The sequence below is a fragment of the Rhamphochromis sp. 'chilingali' genome, assembly GCF_963969265.1.
Source record: "Rhamphochromis sp. 'chilingali' genome assembly, chromosome: 16".
In the NCBI taxonomy this organism is placed as follows: Eukaryota; Metazoa; Chordata; class Actinopteri; order Cichliformes; family Cichlidae; genus Rhamphochromis; species Rhamphochromis sp. 'chilingali'.
Window position 1 is genome coordinate 29,893,986 of NC_137943.1, and position 23,042 is coordinate 29,917,027.

The 23,042-nt window shown below is 38.9% G+C and overlaps 1 protein-coding gene across 3 annotated transcripts; it reads left to right on the forward strand.

The window, feature by feature from the left end:
- The first annotated feature begins 1,310 nt into the window (after window positions 1-1,310).
- On the forward strand, window positions 1,311-17,677 carry crema (cAMP responsive element modulator a). Of its 3 annotated transcripts, XM_080861875.1 has the most exons (8): window positions 1,311-1,430; window positions 3,079-3,196; window positions 3,345-3,473; window positions 8,289-8,377; window positions 8,477-8,613; window positions 10,206-10,394; window positions 16,276-16,435; window positions 16,870-17,677. In XM_080861875.1, exons 2-8 carry the CDS (start codon window positions 3,089-3,091, stop codon window positions 17,012-17,014), a joined length of 957 nt encoding a protein of 318 aa, XP_080718001.1. In that variant the 5' UTR covers window positions 1,311-1,430; window positions 3,079-3,088; the 3' UTR covers window positions 17,015-17,677. The 3 variants fall into 3 exon arrangements, with proteins under 3 accessions (XP_080718001.1, XP_080718002.1, XP_080718003.1); XM_080861876.1 differs by lacking the exon at window positions 3,345-3,473; XM_080861877.1 differs by lacking the exons at window positions 1,311-1,430; window positions 3,079-3,196; window positions 3,345-3,473; ... (1 more) ...; window positions 8,477-8,613; window positions 10,206-10,394 and adding an exon at window positions 14,038-14,343.
- Window positions 17,678-23,042: the final 5,365 nt, after the last annotated feature.

Below are 23,042 nucleotides of genomic sequence, written 5' to 3' on the forward strand. Positions count from 1 at the left end.
AAAGTATATGACACAAAACCTTTACAAAATGATGGACAGCAAAACTGGGAAAACTTAAATACTGTAGTCAGACTAATACTAATATCAATCATCATAATGCTGAAAGAATGGTTTACACTACAGTGAATGTAATGCATGCTGCACTCATGTTGTATACATCAATGCATTGCACCCAACAACACACATAATCATTTTTTCTTGAATTATATAAATTTATGCCACACCGTTTGAGATGAAGAGGACTACTCTTTGATAACATCGGGTGGCGCTGTTGTAACAGTGCAGCCTCTCCAGGCATACAAGAGGACAGATGGTGGCTCAGGGGTCAGCCAGTCAGTGCTAAATAAAGGAACCCAGCAAGTACATCACGGAATCTGTAGTAAACCACAGTTATCTGCACATTTTTTAAACAGACTGACATTATACAGAAAATTAGCACCAGGAAACAAGTCTGAGTTTATAATGTAGTTCTAACAGGTGAGGTAACCATTAACAGTCCAAATATAACCTCTATTTTGTAACTATAAAACATTATTTGTTCTTTAGATTGTGTGGTCAGTTTATACTCTATACAATCTATTATTATTATTATTAATCACTGTCTATCAAACATCCAGCTGAATTTAAATGCCCAGGGCTATTTGGTTGATTGTGGTAGACATAACTGCCAACACAAGCATCACTTTCTTATTGGAGTCTATGAAGTTTGCACTCTTAAATATAAATTCCGTGTACTCTTAAGTTAAAAAAATATGTCTCAAACAAAATGCAATACATTCCTCTTAATCTGCTTCGGCTTTTCAAAGTGTAATTGCTTCTTACGGGCACTAGAAAGCAGCATTACTTTGCTCTGTAAACATGAGTGTCCAAGTTACAAAACTATCACTGTAGCACTGTTATTGCACACTTCGACTTTTGTTGTTTAATTTGAAATTTCCTTGTTCCGAAAATTGAATGTATGAATATGAATATACTTCTCTTACCATGCTAAATTAAAACAATTACCCTTTTGAAAACTTTAACATAAAGGGGTCGAGTTAAGCTGTAGCTATGACTGTTTTTCGGAAACAATTTATTTCAAACATTTCGCGGACACATACACGGTAGAAAAACTAAAAGATAGACATTTGAATTAATTTCCAGATTCTAAGATCTTATGTGTGGCGTCTTCCCGTGAAATTCCTGCATTCTGTTGACTTAAAGCAAGAATTTAGCCACGGCTCGTTTTTTTCGCCCGCCGAGTGTAAACAAGGAAGCAGGAAGGAGTGAATGCTCTCGCTCCACCTCGACACTCTTCGGCGTTAAACTGACTCGCCTGTCGACATTTTCGGCACAGCATCATCAGCGCTGACGTGGAAACTACGTGAGCGAAGGCACGGGCCGTTCACCCATACTGTCATTAGTGACGACTCAGGCTACGTAAAACTTCGGTAAGTCGCTGCAAAGCTGTCACATTTTTGGTCAGCGCCAGTCGGGCAGAGTCGAAGGAAAATGTGCAAATACATCTTCGGTGCGAAACGCTCCATTAAAGCCTAATTTTGTAACCACAGCTGACAAATTGCCGACCATCATGGAGTTAAACAAAATGTTCTCAACTGTCAGCAGTTCCTCTCTGAAGTTTACTGAGCTAAGTCAAGTCAGGCGGAATAGATGTCGGAAGTGGAGTGGACGCGACCTCTTCAAAATAAAAATCCTAAGCCCAACTACGTAAAATATTCTAAAATATCCAATGTGAAGACTTTGTTTTTTTTATTCCAAATTCGTCATGTGTAACACAATTTATTTTAAAATTGTATTAAAATATGTTGCTCAAAATAAAAGTCCAACATATGTCAAATTTTCACCCCGTAAGGTCTGCCCTTAAAACGGAAGTCCATTTTGTCCCCTATTTTTTCTTAGTTCAACCGACAAAGCTCTGTTGTAACTGCGTGTAATTTGTTTTACTTGAAACGTTAAAAAGTGGCTGTCTTGTTAACAAATATGGGTGCTGCTTTAAGAAAAATTCACACATCTCGAAATATATTAAAACGGGTTCAGGACATTTCTAGGGCAAACGGCTGTGGATTGCTAATTAAATTTTATTGAAATGTTTCAGATTTTCACTAGTAAGAAACTTCAGAGTTTGCCATCAGTAGAAGAGAATAAACAGTTTGAGGCTAGTCTAAAAGGCAGGGCTCTGTGGCTCATCATGAGGGTCCTTGATGTGTATATGTAAATATTAATGCTTTCCAGTTATGATGCTGGCTGTTTACATCAGTCCAATTTTTGTTGTAGAGACCCTGTAAAAATAGAATTAGAATCCCTCCATTTGTTTAGTTTTGACACTGCAGCCAGCCTCTAATTTGAAGCAAACCTCTTTTAATTTTCTAAAACCCAGTTGGACACAAATCTTTACAGCCTTTCATTGTCATTGTTGCCCTCTAACAAAATTGTACTCGAGTTTGTAACAGTCTGTCGTCCAAATTGTGAAAAAAAAGCCTAAATTCAGTCAGCCAGCTTCACCTGGTGGCTGCCACACTAAATGAGCTTGCTAGTTATATAATGCAAATTTGTTACAAGCTGAAAAACACTTACTCTCAGCACAGATCTTCGGACAAATAATTTGGAGTGTTTTCACTTCATTTATTTCTGTTGGCTCTGTCTTCTCAAATTGTATTTCAGACTCACTGATTGAGGAGCATTCAGTTCACCATCTCATTATTCTGCACTTCATTACAGTGCAGTTAATGTTGTTATTTCTGCCTCTATGCACCCGGCTGTCTGGATATTTTTTGCGTGTCAGTTAAGCTTGAACGGAATCGTACTGAACAAAGTAATTAAGTGCAGATAGAACACTTATAACACAATATAAAAATATAACACAGGTCTTGTAAGCACAAGACAATTCTTGCCGATATTCCAAGGTTAAATGTCTATCTGTAGCCAATGTTTAATGAATACTGAGGGGGAAATTGGACTGCAAAAACACATTTATTTGTCTTTTACCTGTGTAATGATGTTAGAGAAGAAAACATTAGGATTGCCTTTGTCTGCTTCAGTTGTATCATTATTAATTTGCCCGTCCATCTGTCTGTCTAGGTGAGCGACTATGGATAGCTCCGTATCGTCTCAGCTGGACAGAAGTTTAAATGACTCATTGACAGATGGAGAGGAAAACCAGAGTGAAACCAGCCCTTCTCCTGCAGCTGCTGCTCAGGTGCACACATGCGCGGTTAGGAAGTGTTTGGTGGTTTTAACCGGAAGAGAACAAACAAACTTTAAGATGTGTTCAGAGACAAGAGGTGTTCAGACACTCAAGTCTAACTGTTGCAGGCAAACATTCATCATTTCATGTGTGCCTGCAGGCGTCACTAGCAGAAGAGTCTTCCGGTGTGACTGTTGTTCAGCTGCCTGGTCAGACAGTTCAAATCCAGGGGGTCATCCAGGCCCCGCAGGCCTCTGTTATACAATCACCACAAGTTCAGACTGTCCAGGTGAGGGCCCATGCTTGCCTCAGAACTCATTTGAACTCTTTTAATGGATGACTCAGTGTTTCACATCAGAGAATAGCTTTGTCAATACACGCAAAATTTAATTTCAGTTCCAAATTTTAACTGGAGACTAATGAAACATCTGTATGCAGTAAGCAAAGTAGTTAGAGGCTCCTATGGGTCATGCCAGAGTCAGAACCCAAGTCAATCAGGAGACTGAAGTCAACTCTTAGCCAAGTTGCCAGTCTCTCAGGGTGGGTCTCAGGTCTTACATAATTCAAGATATGATCAGGTCAGACGTTTCAGAGCAAGTTTCAAGTCCATTAGGATAAGTCCAGATTATGCCTCAAGTCACTGAAAACAAGTCCCGACAAATCTTAAGTCAAGTCGAGCCTCCAGTAACACCTCGAGTCATTTGAACATGTTTCAAGATGAGTATCTCTGTCAAAGCACTCCTGATGCAAATGCTCTAGTAAGATGAACATTTAAGCCACAAAGCCTGACAATAACACCTAGAAAAGCAGTAAATACTGTCCTCACTCTGCTCTGTACACTAATTTAGATCGAGATCAATATCTTGGTCAATGAACTTGTAACTGCTGTGTACAAGGCACACTGCAGGGCTTATGGTTTAATGTAGTGCATCTGTTAATAGGATTCAAGCGAGCGGCAGGAACTGAGGTTTAAGCTCATCAGTCTAACCTTCACTCTCAGGAGATGTTGTGTCTCGTTTAGATGACTGCTGTAGAGCTGCAGATGCATCAGATAACAGTGATCTGTCATGTGAAAATGCTGGCAAGAAGTTATTAATATTATTGTATTGAGGACCAGTGTCTAGAAGTATAGGGCCTGAGAAAGGAAACAGTGGTTAAAATGGAGAAGCAGACTTTTCTCTACTGTGCAGCTTTGTTTGCAAAGCAGAGGTTACTTTGTCGTCTCATGGAAAGTATTTTTTCAAGGAAATTAGCATGAAAATAGATTATATCTTTGAAATGCACAGTCAGCTGGCATAGATCTACACCACAACGTGGTTTTGTTGACTGGTTTCAAACTACTCTGTACTTCTTATCTGTGAAACTATTAGTAGCAAGTTTGACTTGTTGCCGATTGACTGCTGGTATTAGCTGTACGTTTCCAGTAATAACTGTTATTTAAATAAATCCTGCATCAGTAAGTCTTAACGTAAGACTCTGATTGAGTGCCATTAAACATCTGGAGGATGCAAAACATCCTGTTTAAAGTCAGCACTAACACTGTGTGCGTAACAGCACAGCACAGTTATTTCTTGCTTTAAATTTGCTTCCAGAGCATAAAGCTAACAAGCTTAGTTCCAGCCTCCACTCTATTACAAATTAATGGACACACCTCTGTTTAACCCGGCACCTTTGTCTGGTACAGATATTATCCTAATGTACATTCATTACACAGCAGCGTGAGTCATAAAAGCCCTTTGGCTTATGACACATTACCAGGTTGACTTTGTTATTATTCCCACAGTATGTTTCAGTTGGGAAAACAAACAAATGCTTGAGGGGAGAAAGGTGGTAACTTTTTTTTTGCAAATAATTGTGCAGAATATACAGTGCTGTGCAAATGTCTTGACCCTTTATATGTTGTTTCTAAAAAGCCAGACTTTCTTGTAATTTGAAAGTGGCTTGAACCACAGTTCTCCAGTGTTTCTGAAAGTTTTTTCATTTGGACTTTGACTGCTTTTCACTCATTCATAGTTCAAACCTTGTACATGACCAATTTCAGGATTTATGATTTTTTTAAATTTGTTTTTGCTTAACACTGATCTATGAATCACTCGAACATAAAACAGGCACCCATCTCAAGGGATAAAGCAGTGCTGTGTCAACACATTACAGACAACTTAGCAGTGAACCAATGTAAATCATATCTTCAGGCACTTTGTTGCAAACAACCTACTGCAAAGGCACATCATTTTATTCCAATTTCTTTAGTTGAATCTGTGAAAAATGTCAACAACAAGAGTTTGATGGACATCGAGATATTAGGGGTGCAACGATATTCGTATCGATATTGAACCGTTCGATACAGTGCTTTCGGTTCGGTACGCATATGTATCAAACAATACAACATTTGTAATTTATTTTATCAATTTTCCTTCTGACGATGCTGTCTGTGTTGAGCGCTCAGTGAATCTGTGTTCGACTACTCCGCCTAGGCTGCACTGTCGAGCGCAGATCCACTGAGCGCTCAACACAGACAGCATCCTCAGAAGGAAGAGCGCAGGGCAAGCTAGCGAGACAGAAGTTAAGCTCTCCTTGCAACAGGCAAATTGAACGTCATTCAGATCTGGCGTTTGGAATTATTTTGGTTTTCATGTGACGTGTGACCCTGAAGGTAAGCCAGTCATGGACTAAAGTAAAACAGTATGTTGGATGTGCTATGCAATGCTCAATTACATTGGTGTGAACTAGTGTGTTAGCGCAGTTAGCTCGTTAACGTGTTGGCCGTCTAGCCCCATGCAGGGAGTGATCGGCAGTAGCGCGTTAACGGAGATTTGCCGTGTTGTGGCGTTAAGGTCATTTCAACGAGATTAACCTGAAAGCACTAGTGGGAACACAACGAATATGACTGCACATTTATGCCGACATCATCCTAGTGCAAAGGCAAGTGGAAGCAGACAAAAAAAAAGCAAGCATGCTACTAACTTTAGCTGAGTCATTTAGACAGCTGTTAGCACATGATTCTCCTTATGCTGCTGAGAATATAGCCCAGAAGAAGCGGATAGTATAGCTTTTATTTTGGAAAGAGACATTTCTCTGTAATAAACTCTCTTTTCCAAAGATGAGTGATTCCTCAATCAGATACAGGGCTTGCAATATCGCTAGCCCGACGTCCCGGAGCTAGCGATTTTTTTCAGTCGGGCTACCAAAATCTATCTCTGCCCTGCCCGTCGGGCTATTGTAGGAAAAATATATGTCAATGCTTTTGCATTCTTTCGGAAATGTAGCTGGGTAATTATGTCATTGGCATCGGTGAGCCACTGTCAATATGTGACATATTGAAGTCGCGTTTGAATTTGCGCTTGTTTTTTTGCTTTCACTTTGCAATCGTGCGAACTGTGTATAGAGAGTGACAGCACTGATCTGTGAGTGATGATAATTTGTGCACCAATTCCTCTGACATCGTCTTATTAATCGTTAGCTTACTATGCAAACATGACCAGCAAGCTTAAACATGTGAGAGGTTGATCGCGCAGAGAATCGCTGAGCTTATGTGAGTGCGCGTGTAAAAGCATTTCAGTTCTGCTGAGCCAAATAAGACAGGTCAGGGTGAAGAAGTGACAGCCAAAGAAAAGCTTACCACAAAACGGAGAAGTTATGACAAATCAGACTATAAGGCAAAAAGAAAGTGCAGCTTTATGGTTTCATGGACAAAAGAATTTCTGTGGCTGCAATATGATGAGCTAAATAACCAGGGCTGCACATAAGTGGTCCGCAGGTGCGCATTCGCTGTCAAAATAAAAAACACGCACAAGGGTTAGGGTTAAATTTAAAAACTGTACTTTTGAGTTAAAATATATATTTATAATTTTAATAAATGACAAATTAAAAATGCATGAACATTTTTTTGTATCGAAAAAATATTGAACCGTGACACCAAAGTATCGAACCGAACCGAACCGTGAATTTTGTGTATCGTTGCACCCCTACGAGATATATATCTCACCAAGGTGATTCCTAAAGAGTTGAGTCCTTGATATCAGCCACAAAGTTGGCATATCTTGGGATTGTGTGGACAGATGGAGGACAAAAAAAGAAGTGGCAGGCCTAAAAAATCTATTCATGTCCTTAGGAAATAGGGAAAAAATTCTGTAAATACTCAATGCATCAGGCCTTCCAGTTGACCCATCTACTGTCAGTTTAAGCCTCATCAGAAATGTCTCAGTGGAAGAATTGGGCCAATCTTAAGGAAGGGAAGTAGAAAGAAATAGCTCAGTTATGCAAGATTGCACAGGAGCTTGGTTGAAAATCAACATGGTGAGTCTTACAGAGTGATGAATCCAAATTTGACATTTTTGGTTAAAATCATAATCAATATGTGCGGAGGAGGTCAAGAGAGAGGGGCAACAGTGAGTGTGTGTCATGGGTTAGGACTCCATGTCAGTCAGTGGTGTTGGGGATCTTGTGAAAATTGTTGGAATTAAGAATGCAGACTAGTACCTCTCTATACACTGCCAATGGAGTAAAACATAGCTGGATGGAAAAAGACACAATGAATCAATATCAGTCATGGATTAGCCTCCCCAGAGCTAAGACCTCAATATTACAGAGGTGGTGTTGGATCATCATGACCAAGAACAGAACAAAAGGCAACAAATACCTAAAAAAAAAAGAGCTTTGAATGTCCTTTAAGAAGCCTGGAGACTTAAAAAAAGTTACAAAAAAGCTTTCGCTAAGAGTTTAAGCTTGTTAGAAATGTAAAAACTCAGTTTTTGCCTTTTATACTGTATTTCCATATATATTTGCACACTTCAATACATAATTTTCCCTGGAAAACTATAAAGAAATCAAGAGTGGCAAGACTTTTGCGCACTACAGTTATTGTCTCTTGTGACATGCAATGCGTTGAAAAGAGTAGGGCTTGAAAAAATGCAGCTCAAATTCCTTCTTTGACGTCATCTTTGTCTCTCACAAACACCTCCCAGTGTTCTACAAAAGACAGTGTGTGGAAAGATACACCCACTCAGTGACAACATTTAGCACAAATGATGTTGCCAAAATAATTTAAAAAAGAAAACAATGTGGATTACTCATCACTATTAATTACTGCCTGCTTTTTACTCAGATTGCTACTGTAGCAGAACTGGAGGATGACGAGTCAGTAACAGACACACAGAAAAGGCGGGAGCTTCTCTCCAGGCGTCCTTCATATTGGTGAGAGGATATGAAGAGTAAGATAAATTGTGATATATGTCATAAAAAGTCTGCTAGTGTTAAAAGGTCTTTATGAAAATACTTTATTTTGTTTGGCAGGAAAATTTTGAATGAGCTTTCCTCCAACTCACTGGCAGTTCCTAAAATTGAAGAGGAAAAGACGGAGGATGAAGTGCCAGTTTCCAACTCCCCCACAGTGCCAACCTCCATCTACCAGACCAGCTCCGGACAATACAGTCAGTACACACGAGAATGGTCCACTCACTAGAGAGTCATCTTCAGCATTTTCTGCTCTGGAACATACATTTACAGAACTGTGCAAAAGAGTTTTAGCCACACTTCACTATTTATACCGTGCTTCCAAGGAGCCTGTAATTTTTAAAGTGGTCTTGAGTAATAGTTGTCCAGGCATTTTCTTTAGATATTGGCAGCTTTTTCACTTCTTTTCGATCCAGTTCTTGTTCCTGACCATTTCTGTTTCTTTCTTTCTTCATGAATCCAATTAACACTGACCTATGAGCTATGGGGAACGCTTCATGAAGTCTGTTAAAAGAAATTAAAAGAAAGCTTGCCTAACAGAGTTCAGGCTGTGCTGAAGAACAAAGGCGGTCATACCAAATATTGATTTTCAAATTTGTTAAATTTGTAAAAACTCTGTTTTTGCCTTGTGTACCAAATTCCCATTCATGTTTTAAATGTTTCCCAGAAAATATAAAGAAGTGAGAGTGGCTCAAGATTGTTGCATATAATCAGTTCATTGGGTACATGCAATTACAGGAAATATTTCATTGCTTGAAGAGGAATGAAAGGCAAAGGTATTCCTTTCCTTCCCGTGCACACATTTGGAAGCTTTAAGTGTTCACAGTGGGTTAACTTAATAATTATCTAAGTCGTTTAGAGAAAATGTTCTCCAATAGCTTATAGTGTCACAGTACGGCTGTGTGCAGGCAAGAGTAGGACCCAAACGCAAACTCACAGAGTCAAAAGGTAAACTCAAAAAACACAGCTTTATTGCTGGCGTGGAGTGGGACACGAAAAACAATACAAAATAAACTAAACTGGGAAAAACTAAAGCACAAGGAGCCACAGGGAAAAAAATCACACAGCTATGATGGAGGACGCAACACTGACAAAGAGAAACATGGGGCTTAAATACACTGAGGGATAACAAGGGGGAATGAGCCACAGGAGGAGAGCACAGCTGAGAGTAATTAAGCAGGACGAGGCAAGGGAAGCAAAACTAGAAACATTAACATAGAACAGACTGTGAAAGTAAAACAGGAAACACACTGACGGAACTCAAGACATGTGGACTTAACAGACTGGGGGAGACAGAACATAGGGATCTGAAACATGGAACAGAAAGGCACAGTAGATCAACATGAACATAACAACGCCACAGGGGAAGAGTAAAACTGAACACGATGAACACAGAAACACCAGACCTCTTCACAATAAAACAGGAAACATAATGAGACGTAGACATGACAACCCAAACTTCACAATGTAAGACACAGACATGAAACACATGAAAAGCAGGGGAGATTTACCATAGTTGGAAACACGAGGGGGAAATAATAAGAACTAGAAACACTTAAGCATGATAACAAATGAACTTAGGAACCTGAAGGGCTTACATAAACTAAAACATCAAAATGAACTAAAACTCAAAACACTGGGTCATAAGACCCAGGATCGTGACATATAGAGCTTTATGGCTCCTGTTAGGACCATAAAGCTCTGTGAGCTATTGGAGCACAGAAAATCAAATTTCAAGCATTAGATGTTACTATTTCTTCATTCTAACTTCATGAAATCCCCTACACAGTTGCAATCACCCAAGGGAGAGCCATCCAGTTGTCCAGCCCTGGGGTTCCAGGTCTACAGGGGGTCCAGAACCTGCCAGTAACAAGTAGTCCCACCCCACAGCCTGGAGCCACTGTCTTACAGTGTGCAGCTCAGCCTGGAGATTCTCCACAGCAGCTCTTTATCCAGGGAGGACAGGTACTCATCCAAGGTAGGGTGCAACTTTGAATTTATATCAGAAACATCCTTTACGAAACAGCAGCATACATGTTGGGGTGTAAATATTGAATGTTTTGGCTTTTTCTAACGGCACCTCAGATTTTTATTTATTTATTTTCTCCACAGATATAAGCCATAAATGATAGCAGAGATCAAAATCTGTGTAAAAAAATAATAATATGGTAATCCCCATCTGACATCGTGGGATTAAGGACTCAATAAATTATGGGATGTTTCTCAGTGAAAACATGCAAGACCCTTTGTGACAGTAATTCGTCCTACAGACAGTAAATTGTATCTCAAAAACATTTGAGATTCATAACTCTGCAATATTAAAGTTTCATTAGGATTTCCATTACGTTCCACAAATGTGTCCACACCACTTGGATTCATTGTGCAATATATTCATCTTTTACTTTCAGTGATTTCTTAAGCAAGTTTGTAAAAAATTGCCTCAAGTTCATTTCTTACTTTGAACACAGCTGCAGTTCCATCTTCAAAGCACCAAAAAGATGATTATTTGTTCTGAGTAAGTGCTTGAATTCATCAAGATGTGGTGAAGGCTTACTCATCTGCTCTACTCCAAGCCACTCTCTTTCTTCTTTAGTTAAGATATCTCTCTGTCCAGCTGCTGTTGACCATGTTGTGTTGTCAGGTCTAATCTCTTGCTTCATATCGAAAGTAACACATAGCTCAGCAAAGAGCTTATCGCTGTCATCTGGCAGAACTTGGAGCCTCTGGTACCTGTTAAAGGACACGAATAGGTCAGTTTTGGTTTTTTGGACAAAGGGTTAATGACTGCCTGAAGTCTAAAACTATGGACATTACAGGTGATGATTTTCTTCCCTTGAGTTTCTGCTTGTTTGTGGATCTTTCTGCATTGAGTTTTGTATTTAACTGAACAGGATGCTCTGTTGGGTTGAGATCAGGTGACTGACTCGTCCATTGAACAATGTCCCATTTCTTTGATTGATAAACTCTTGGGTTGGTCTTGCAGTATGGTTTGGATTAGTATCCTTTTGCACCACGAAGTGCTGGCTAATCCGTTTTGCAGTGTTTGAGTGAATCTAAGAAGAGAGTATAGCTCTGCATACTGAAGAATCCCCCCCTGCTACTTCTGTAATCATCAGTAAATACCCTGAACCACCTTGAGTGGGCTCCTGTTTTCATTGGGTTTAAAAAAAAAATTCTGTCTTTCTTTCATGTCCTTTTTGAAATTCAGCTACAACGGTCTTTCTGATGTTGCACTTCAGCCTCAACACCATGCAAACTAAACCCTTTAACCTGAAGATCAAAGTAATGAATAGGAAAAAGAACAGACTTAAGTTGTTTTCTGTGAAGGAGCTGGTTGTGCTCAACGCTTGTTAACCTGAAGTTAACTGGATAAAACTGCTGACTTTTCATTTTAAGCTAGTTAGGACGAGGGAAGTTTTCAATATCTGATCATTTTTTGCTGATATTAAGATGAACACACAAAAGGCGAACTAACCCATTCATTTACTCTCATTGACTTGTTCATAATAGTAAATCTGTGGTTTGAGAACTGATGCTTTAAGAAAATAATTGCATTCAGAACATCCGAAACATGTTAATTAGAAGGTGAAGTTCTAGTTTGATTTACAGTCAATGATAAGATCAAAGTAGCACTCGCCCATGCGCTTGACTTATCAGCAGAGGTTCCAAAAGTACAGAAAGTCTGTACTTAAGTAGAAGTGCAGATACTATTGTTAAAAAATACTCCAGTAAAAGATGAAGTAGTGATTCCACTTGTTTACTCAAGTAAAAGTGAAAAGGTACAGGCTCTGAAATTGACTCAAAGTAAGAAAGTAAAAAGTATCTCTTTAAAGGACATTTCTACCAGCTACTTTTATGCAAAGCTAACTGAAACTTGCCATATTGATGTAATAAGAAAATAATATTAGTGGTTTATTTTAGTCTAAAATTTCATTCTTATAAATATTCTTATCTTGAATCAGATTAGCAGAAAGTGAGCAGAAAAAATTAAGGAAATAAAAGAAAATGCCTCTGCTTTCTGTTGCCTGCACTGTAGAGGGTGACTTTGACTCTAAACAGAAGAACAGTAGATGTGGGGTTTAAACTGTTTATCCCGCAATAACATATTTCCATGCAACCTTTAAATAACACAGATAGTTCTACCTCATATACATAATGTTACATGTGACCAACCTTTATCTGATGTAAAAGCATGAGGACTTACATGTAAGCTTTAAATTTGCAGTTCAAATTGCAGGTTCAAATGGGTTTGATGTTTGAAGGCCTGGAGTGACGTGAAATAGTAACTCCCCTCTGATGCATTAAAGCAAGAGTAATGAGCCGGTTTTGAAAATGTAAGAAGTAGAAAGAGTAAAAGTAAAAAGTTGTCGGGAAAAAAACTACAATTAAAGTACAGATACCTGAAACAGTATTTGTAATTCGTTACTTCATACTCTGCTTTTCAGGGACTGTTCGTTGTATACTTTCACAGAGGCACATGCACTGACATCGTGTTTCATACCCTATGATCATAACCGATAGTTTTGCAGTGTAATAGCTGATGAATGTCTCATATTAGTGGTCAGGTTTCAGTTCATGTAGGTGCCTTTTCAGTAACTCAGTAACTCTGCCTGACACTGTGTTATTTACCTTATCAGTCCATAAGTCCATATCCAGCTGGCACAAACAGAACCACCTATGTGCTTGGGCTAATTCGTTCCTTCCAGCTGAAGAGCTCTGTATTAACAACAAAGCTAATAGAGCTGCTCAGCAGCAGGGCTGTGGATGTACTAATAGTTAATCAGGATTGTTTTAACCATGGTGAAAAGTCATAGAAACATTTTTTACGCATGTTGCTATTACTAAGAGGTTCAGAGTTTCCCTTTTTGAATTGATTTCAGAATCAATGGTTAACCAACAATAATCAATGTTGCTTGCTGTCTTTATTTTCGTTCCTCTGGTATTCTTTTCTCGATATTACCAGGAGTTAGAGTGCAGGTTTTTGTCTAAAGTGAAAGCCCTGCAAATGTTAGGCTGAGCTGTGATAAATGTAAACCTGTGACAGTGCCAAGAATTGTCAAATAAAAAAAGTAAAATAAAAATAATGCATGATCCTCCTAATTAGTAACACCATAAATTTCACTCACGTCCTTTCCATCCTGGCTGCTGATTTTCCCACCAAAGACCCGTCAGGCAACTAAGTGGTTAATATTGTTTTGACAGGTTTGGTTAAATAACTGTTTTGTAGAATTCAGCAGGATAAGTAATGGACGTTTGCTTAAACTTGAAAAAAATGTAAAACCTTCATTATCCATGTTTACTATTTTCTTACTTCCTTAACACTTTCCAAAACACACACACACACACACACACACACACACACACACACACACACACACACACACACACACACACACACACACACACACACACACACACATAACTTGAATCAGGGAGCTCAACAGTTTGCATGGCAGCCGCTTGGGACACAATATCCTCTTGTTTGTTGAACGTTGCTCTAGTTGCGTCACTGGAGCTAAAAATACACCCCCTCAGCTACCGCCCTCCCCCCATTAGCTCCCCCGCCTTCCCTGCCTCCCTCCCTCCGTTCCTGCCTGGCTCACATTGTGTTTCTGTACTTCAGTTACTCATCTGCAGGAGGGGAGGGTGGGAGGAACTCTAATCCAGGGTGTTTTACTGACTTCAGCGGGCAGTAGTGATGTCATTGTGATGTCAATGCCTGTAATTGTAATCAGGCTCTAAAGTTGGCAAGTGAGCACTCTGATACAGAGAGCTGAGAGGAAAGGAGAAGCGGGAGCAAAGGAGATACAAGTAAAGCAGAAAAGGATAGTGGTAGAGGAGAGTTTTTGTAGTGAGGTGTCTCTCTGCCGTGGTGCTGGATTATTGGAAACCAGAGATGGCTGTAACTGGGGATGAGACTGAGTCAGGTAGAGCTTCTTCACATGTTTAATAATGTGTTCTCTGCAACACTCTGACTCTTTTCTCTGTGCTTTTTCGAGAGATATTTGTGCATGTTTTGATTTGATGTATAGCTCTAATTATACCTGAATGTAAGTCCTCTTAAAAATATGCTTTTGGTATTTGGAGCTTCTAATTGCAAGAGGATCTCTTTTATTTAGTAAACTGTGAGAGCAGAAGCTTTTGCATTCAGGGGCATATTTATGAAATTGAAATTACTTTTACTCGACTTTCAATTTCATGCCTTGTGAAAGTAAAGATGAGTCTTTACACAGATCATACTGGTGTCCTTGCAGTTGCAAAACAGGAAAAACACTCATGACAGTTCAGGGTTGAATTCAGATCTAGCAAGTAAACAAGCATTTAGTTAGTATGCTCAGCGTTGCTCCATTCAGACTCTTTCTCGCTGTTGCGAGTATGTTCTCACACACACACACACACACACACACACACACACACACACACACACACACACACACACACACAGTCTTTTAATCGCTACAGTGGTTGTTGGGCAGACAGGCAGGGAGGGGGTAATAAGTAAGGGAGAGGTGGGGAGGGGGTGGTAAGATAGTTGGGGGTTTGACGTCACTCCAGTTTCCTGGAACAGAAGCCAGGCAGGGAAGAGAGAATGCAAACGGGCAAGTGAGACGCACGCACTGACGTCAGCACAGCCCGAGTCACTCTGTTATCACAATGAGAGAAAAAGAGACAGACGCTCTGTGTGTCTGTGCGTGTATGTGTGTTTGCACCTGCTGTGTCTCTTTCTGAATGAGTGTGTGTGTGTGTGTGTGTGTGTGTGTGTGTGTGTGTGTGAACAGCAGGTCAGGGCAGAGCAATGAAACTTCTCAGGAACAAAGTGAAAACGAGAGGGTGAAATGTTACGAGGCAGCAGGCAGAGCAGCACACAGTTGAGTCATGAAAGTGATGACTCAAATCAAGCAGCTCATAAACCACATCCACAGAATCGCTTTGTTTTTTTCAGCCTTCTCCAGAATTAGCATCACTTTCTTTTAAGAATTCGAGAGGCTACCAGTTATCAGTAGCATACAGTGGTTTACAAAAATGTCACCTCCCAAATGCAAGTGCTGTTATCTCGTTAGAGCGATACCAGATCTTGTGAGGAAACAAACGAAACTTATGGGTTTATTCTACTGAGAATAAACGCAGTCATATTGTTTGCAGTTTATCATATGTTTCAGTAAATGTTAGTATAATATAAAGGCAATAATGACTCTCTATTCAAAAATCAAACGGTGAGCAGCTTATTTAGATTGGACAGTCTGATAACAAGTTTTTTATTCTGCACCGCTTCAGGCTATAAAGTTACATTGCATTACATTAGCAATAGCAGGACTGAAAGTGTTTTAGAGTATTTGGACACAGCAGGCCTCTGACCTTTAGTTCCTATGGTTAAAAGCACTTAACTCTGGTCCTAGAGCATAAATTCACAATTTATGAGGGCAAATTAAGTAAAAACAAAAGCAGATCTTACTAATGTCTGCATAAAAAGAACAGAAATAGACTTTATGGTACTTGCTGTGTTGCTTAGTATCCCTCAGAAGTGGGAACTGCTTGACTTTGTATTTCAGCAGCAAAGTTTTGAAGTTTGTTTGTTTGAGCCAACATCTTTTTATTAGAGCTCCTAATTCCTGCTTTTAATGTAATAAAATAATAAGTACAGCATAATGTTAGGACACACCTCAAGAATTTTTCTTAAAAAAAATGCAACATTTTGTATTCTGTGTTAGTCTGATGGTATAAGGATAAATGAAGCAGGTAAAGATTCTTGTACAGATTTAGAGTTTTTATGAGGAAAATATAAAGACAACAAAGATCTACAAAAAGTAAAAGGTTGCAGAATCTTGATCTCCTATTCTTTTGTCTGTATTCATCTACAGCCGCTACTGGAGACATCCCCGCCTACCAGCTTCGTTCACCAAACTCGGGCCTGGCTCAGAGCATTGTAATGGCTGCGTCTCCAGGCAGCATGCAGAACCCCTCATCACAGCACGCCGAGGAGATCACCCGCAAGAGGGAGGTCCGGCTGATGAAAAACAGGTAGGAGCTGAAGTAGAAGTAAAAGATTGTATTTGAGGTGTAAGATCATTCCATGTCAGTAATGGAAATATGATTGCAAGCAAGCAAGGGAATAAATGTTGGGGACCCCCTAATTCATGCATATTGGAAACTTTGACTGAAGTGTTATTGTGCATGTCTGGAGGTTGCTGTTCACACTTTGTGTCAAAGCGACTATTCACAAAAGGTCAAAGCTAAAGATTTCTGCTTTTGTAGGTGATCGGCAGATTTTTTTAAAAATTTGAAAACGAAACACTGCAGCGAATCTCTACGTAAACAGATTCGCGAACTCACGAAACTCAAACTCAAAAGCCTCAGACATTGTTTTCTTTATGGATTGTGCAGACTTGTCTTGACTCTTATATTATATTTTCATCTGGAGACTCATCCAAATTTTTCCTCCATTTCCTCCTCAGGGAAGCAGCTCGTGAGTGCCGCAGGAAAAAGAAAGAGTATGTTAAATGTCTGGAAAACCGTGTGGCTGTGTTGGAAAACCAAAACAAGACCTTGATTGAAGAGCTAAAAGCACTAAAGGACATTTACTGCCACAAAGCTGAGTAGCAGTGGCTGTTTGTGGTCATGGGCTGAAGACAGTTTACAAACTTCTACAGCAAAATAAGACAAAACAAAACAAAAAACCAAAAAAGAAAAAAAAAAGAAAGAAGAAAAGACTCTGGAACAAAAACTACTTTCATCGTCTTTTATTCTCTGCTCACTCAGGCCTGATTTACGCCAAATTTCAGAAGTGTCGTAGGGAAGTCAAATAGCTTGAGCTTGCCAGTTTCGCTCTTGTTCTTATCTTGTGCTCTTTGCATGTGAAGACTCAAGTGTCGTACACATTGTGTTTGCTGTTGCTGTTGCGCACGAGCGAGGCTAACCAATGAGAGCCAGCTGATGAAGAGGAACAGGAAGAGGAAATACAGGTGTTTCCTGAAAATGTTCCGCTCATTTATGGCAATTACGAAAAATCCTTCGAGGGGTCAGCCAGGTCCCGCAACCAGCATGTTTCTCTGAGGTCAGACGAGCTGCTACGCAGATCCATCAGCACTGCGACAAGGCAACTCAAAGTGTGTTTACCTGATTATATGTTATTTATGCTTCTGTTTTTGGTCATTGCATTCCTTCATGCGGTTAAAAAAAAAAAAGAAAGAAGATTTATCAAGCATTTTGTCTGTAAAGTGGATTTTTGTCATTGTTAGTTTGTTACAAAAGATTTTTTTTTTTTAAGAAAACACTGGTAAAGTCAATGAAATCAACATAAAAATCCATTTGCGTTGAAATCTATTTCATACCAATATAGAGAGAGGCATTATCTGAATCACAGTATAGTTTCAAAGAATCAAATAATGTTCAAAAGAATCTTTATTTTTGCATTACTGAAGTGACGTTACAGTACTTGAAGTGAAACGAAAGAGCACAGTTGGACTTTGGAGAAAGCACAGAAAGTAACCAAGGACACGTGTAGATATTAGAGTTTATATTCTATTGCAGTTACCTGAATTTATCCCCCTTAGGGATAAATAAAGTCTTCTGATTCTGATTTCACATAAAAACGTATATATTCTACAAAGATAGTTGTTGTATGTTTTAAAAATTGAAATATCAAATTTGTAAACAATCATTTTACATTGAATATGGCCCCAAGAATAACTGTTTTGGTCTGCTGTTAAATAACTTTTTGAAATGATGAATATCCATTTTGGAATAAAACTGTATTTATGGCTTATTGTAATATTAAAATGCTCTGTTTAAAGGGTAATGCCAATTCTTTTGTCTTTTTTTTGTAAAAATATTCTTTCTCAAATAATGTATCATTTTGTGTTCATGTTTCTGGTAATATATGTAAAAGCTTTCTCTGTTTCTGTTGTAGCTCGCATTGTTTCTCTGATTATACTTCATTAAAATATTTGATTTTCTATGAAGAATGTAGACAAATGCACAAAAGAGCATTCCTCTGAGTAGCAGACCCTGACATCTGTTACAATGCGGCTGCCAAAGCTCTTTAAGTAACAGTAAGGGATCTACCCACTGACTAACTCAGTCATAACAGTATCAGTCTTGATAGTTGCCACCCAAACAGTCTGCTACTGTTTGTGATCTCAGACGTGCGCCCATTCTTTTAATTTCTATGAAAGGAAAACATCCAGGCCTTCTATATCTCTATTTCTTTAATATCAGATGAGCTGAATATTTTCTGCACTTCGTTTTTGCTGTTTTAAATGGCTCAGTCTTCTACCAGGTGTTCTGTTGTTGATGTACTTCCTCATTTGAATTGTAAAAAAAATATTTTTGTTTATCTAATAAAATATACAAATGTGACATGGATTGTGTGATAATGTTTAGCTCACATACTGCTGATGAAACTCCCTCAACACTGAAGCCATCTTATGTTAGTGCAGTTAAAGCTGTGCAAGATAAATCTGCACTTTACAGGTCCATAAATTGTTGGACAAAGCCACAATTTTTGTGGTTTTGCCACTGTACACCAAAACAACTTAAATGTAATTGAAGTGCAGACAATCAGAGGCTCAAAATTCATTGGACAGTTGACTGACACATGGCTTCATGACCAGGTGAAGCCTGTTCCCTCATGTTTTATGACAAGTGAAGCAGACAATCTGAAGTTTATTCACACTGTTGAATTTGTAACTTATAGCTGGTCACTGTAACTTTAAATATAAGGGCCACAGAGATGTTAATGCAAGTGAGGGAGGCCGTCATTAAGCTGGAAAATAGAGTAAAAACGAATAAATAAACATCTGAGAGAAAGCAGGAACTTTAGGAGTAGCCAAAACGCCTGAAGTCAAATAAGGTGCACGATGACAGAATCATTTCCACGATTAAGAAAAACAACATCACAACATTAACCAAGTGAAGAACTTTCTCGAGGAGGTAGGCGTATTATTGTCAGTGTGTACTATCAAGAGGCGCCTTCTTAAATGGAAACACAAGGTGCAAACCTTTGGTTATGCTCAGAAGAAACTAAGATGAACTTGTAGCATAAAGATAGAGAAAAGTATGGAGAAGGAGAGAAACAGCTCATATTAAGAACCGAATCACATCATCTCTCAGACGTGATGGAGCCACTACTGTGGCACGAACATGTATGGCTGCCAGTGGAAATGGACCACCATACTTTATTGATGGTGTTTATTGATGAGGTGACTGCTTATAGAAGTAAAAAGATGAATTATGAAGTATACTGGGTTACACTCTCCACGTAGATGCAGCCAAATGCTGCAAAACAGTCCTAATATTTTAAAATGATTGATTATGGTGTTTAGAGGTGAAGCTACAAAACTGTGTCTTTGCACAACAACATATGGGCTTAACTATATAAATTAAATTAAATAAGGGAACTATATTATATTATTGCATGATTATTAATTGTATAATCATATATAAGCAGCATATTACTTTACTAGCTTAGGAGAGGAGAAAATGGGTGGTAGCTTGAATCATTTTAAGAATTGTTGGGTAATTTTAACCAATAGGGATTCTTCCTATTTCCAAAAAATGTCAGAGACAATAACACCAGTGTTTTCTGTATTAGGACATTTTCAAGCAATCTGATGGGTTTTAAAAAAAGTTGGTCTTCAGTTCATCAGACTGAAGAGCAAGACCTAAAAGCACCAAATGTGACTTATTGCAGCCAACAACAGAGAATATTTGTATATACTGATCTCCAATAGTTGCATAGCTAAAACCTCAAATAGTAATTAGACTAAAGCCATAGTATTAGCCGAAGTAGAAATCTTATGGTTGTTTATGACTACTTCAGAAATTAGGAGCCAACACAGAGCTGTAATATATGCAATATTGTACACACTGTAGCTCAGGGGTGCCGAACTCTGGGCCTCGAGGGCCGGTGTCCTGCAGGTTTTAGATATCACCGTGGGTCAACACACCTGAATGAAATGATTAGTTCATTACCAGGCCTCTGGAGAACTTCAAGACATGTTGAGGAGGTCATTTAGCCATTTAAATCAGCTGTGTTGGATCAAGGACACATCTAACCTGCAGGATACCGGCCCTCGAGGCCTGGAGTTTGACACCTGTGCTGTAGCTGTTATATTGTACTTTCTCTATTCATTTCTTCACTTGCTTTCACTCGCTGCTTTTGTATGTCAAAATTGTGAAAGCCCTCATAGAACAAAGATCAGTTTCACAATATGAATGCGGCATACACATACTTCAGCCTCAAGGCTAAAGTATTCAATGCAGTTAGGTAACTGCATACATGTACCTCTGCAGCGCAGGCATGCTGTGTTAGCAAATAGTACAGCACTTGTGCCTTGAATGCTAACATCTGCACTGTGTTTAGTTTAGCAAATAAAAGGATAAAACTTAAAAGCCTTGATGGCAAATATTTGCCATATTCATTCGTGCTAGTCAGGCATACTTTTCTCATAAGAAGACTGATATTTCCTTCTGCAGTAATTTACAGTTGAAGGTATGGCTCTCTTCTGGGACCTCCCTACACTTTCATGTGGAGCATGAAAACATCAGCAACACTGGCTGCGGACTTTACACTGATTAAATCGAAAACTCAGTGAAAAGAGGAAGCGGGGGTGGAGGAGGGCTGCACAATGGCTTGCAGATGTAGCAACAACTGTAAGAAGGCTAACACGAGTGAAGTATGAGATTTGGGAGCAGGATGCACAAAACTGGATCGGCTGAGGCATTAGCTAGGCTGAGCTGATACACTGGGACCGTGGGCGAAGCTTGACCTCCCTGAACTAAGCTCAGTTTAAGGTTACAGTGATAAAGATCAGCTTGGCTCATTAGTCTCAGTGTTGTAGTCTATTTTCAGTGATGTTGCAGGGCAGATTTTATGTTAGTCGTTTCATCTTTTTGTTGGTTAAAGTGATTTCTTTGTATCTAAAATGTACCAAATCAAGCAACCAGTGCCTTCTCCATCCTGATGCTGCACTTAAGTTCAGCATATAAGTTATAAAGCATGTTGCTACTGTATCACCAAGACATTCCTAAAGGTTTGTAGTACTTTTCCTTGCAAAAGAGTAGCAGTTTTGTCTTTGTGTATATCCTATTGTAACTCTAATGGCAGGGACAGTGTGTTTGTACCTGTTTAAAATTTCCTCCAGCGCCTAAAGGTCACAGATTATGTAATGTGCAGGCTGAAGAGTAACAAACCTCAGCTTTTATTTTGCTTCCCCAAGCAAACCAAAGGTTAGTTCCTCTTTGGAAAGTAATAAACCTTGTTTGCGTCAAAGCACATTAGATGGAATGTAAAGAAAAAAAAAACATCTTCTAAGAGGGCAGAAAACAAATGTTTTAAATAATACCTTTCTTCTAAAGACACGTATTTATAGTGTGCTGTTTAAGATAAAAACAAACTACCGAGAAATAATGAAGCTGAAAAGCTGCTTCATGAGCCAACTAAAATTTTTAGAACGAAATTACTCTTAAGAGTGGAAGCAAATGAGGACAGTTTCCATAGCAACCTCATAGCAATATAACAGTGACCTCAAAGGGGTTGATGGTGATAAAAGCACAGATAATTCTGTGTGATTTTTAATTTAAATTGGATTGATCTCTTCACCTTATACCATATGTTGCAGTCTCATACACTCACCAAAATGAATTATGCATGCACACGTATTCTGTGCTCTGCACTGTGGATTCAACTACCGAAATACAGCTTCACTCTCTGTTACACACACCTACTGCCAAAAACGTCTCTCTCTCTCTCTCTCTCTCTCTCTCTCTCTCTCTCTCACTCTCTCACACACACACACTCACACACACTCACACACAGCGGATTGGAGAAAAATGCCTCAGAGGGAAACCTTGAACGCTGCTGTGCATGAAAAGACTTTGCAACTCCCCAACGATGCAGCACCAAAAATATTCTTAAAGCTAACACACATATTAACATCCTAATTAAAAAGCAAATATATAAATTCCAAGTCAAACTTGTGGAACAATTTACCCAAACTCTAAAGCCAAGCTGTTTATGACCCCTACTTTTATGCTGTTTACAGAAGAACAAACCAAAATGGAAATTTTTAAGCGTGGGAGTCTATTTAATGTTTCATTATCACTCTTTTCAAACATCTTCATGGCCTTTGGTCAAGTGTGGTTTGAGTGGAAATTTCCACCTAGAGACTGGCTGCCTACCAGTAAACTGGGGCCCACTACCTTGACAACATGAACAGCGCCTCCACTGAAGAAGTCAAGGCGGACCTCTGCTGTTCAGTACACGATACTGCAACTACCCTCTCATAATTATACTACTACTACTAATTTATTTTTTTTTTTACTCTGAAAAATGTCGATGGCCCTCATGTGTTAAAAAAATTACCAGAACTTATAAAACACATTCGATTCAGTTTTTATAACAAAATGATTTTACTGACAGCGATCAGATAATCTATGTGATACTCTTTTACAGTTTCATACAGAGTAATTGTCCAAGTAACACCTGAAAAAAAAATTCTTGTCTACAGATTTTCTAATAGTGTTCCCTTCCTTATCCCAGTTTTAATGTTAGCACCAAAAACATTATACCTTGTATACGTTAAAGAAATAATGTTTCTGATCATCGATTTGGTGCTAAATTACGAGT

Excerpts from the sequence above, each read along its gene's own strand:
- crema (XM_080861875.1), top strand. The coding sequence starts at position 3,089 with ATGGATAGCTCCGTATCGTCTCAGCTGGACAGAAGTTTAAATGACTCA. Across the intron at positions 3,474-8,288 it reads CACAAGTTCAGACTGTCCAG|ATTGCTACTGTAGCAGAACT; the intron begins GTGAGGGCCCAT and ends CTTTTTACTCAG. Across the intron at positions 10,395-16,275 it reads AGGACAGGTACTCATCCAAG|CCGCTACTGGAGACATCCCC; the intron begins GTAGGGTGCAAC and ends ATTCATCTACAG.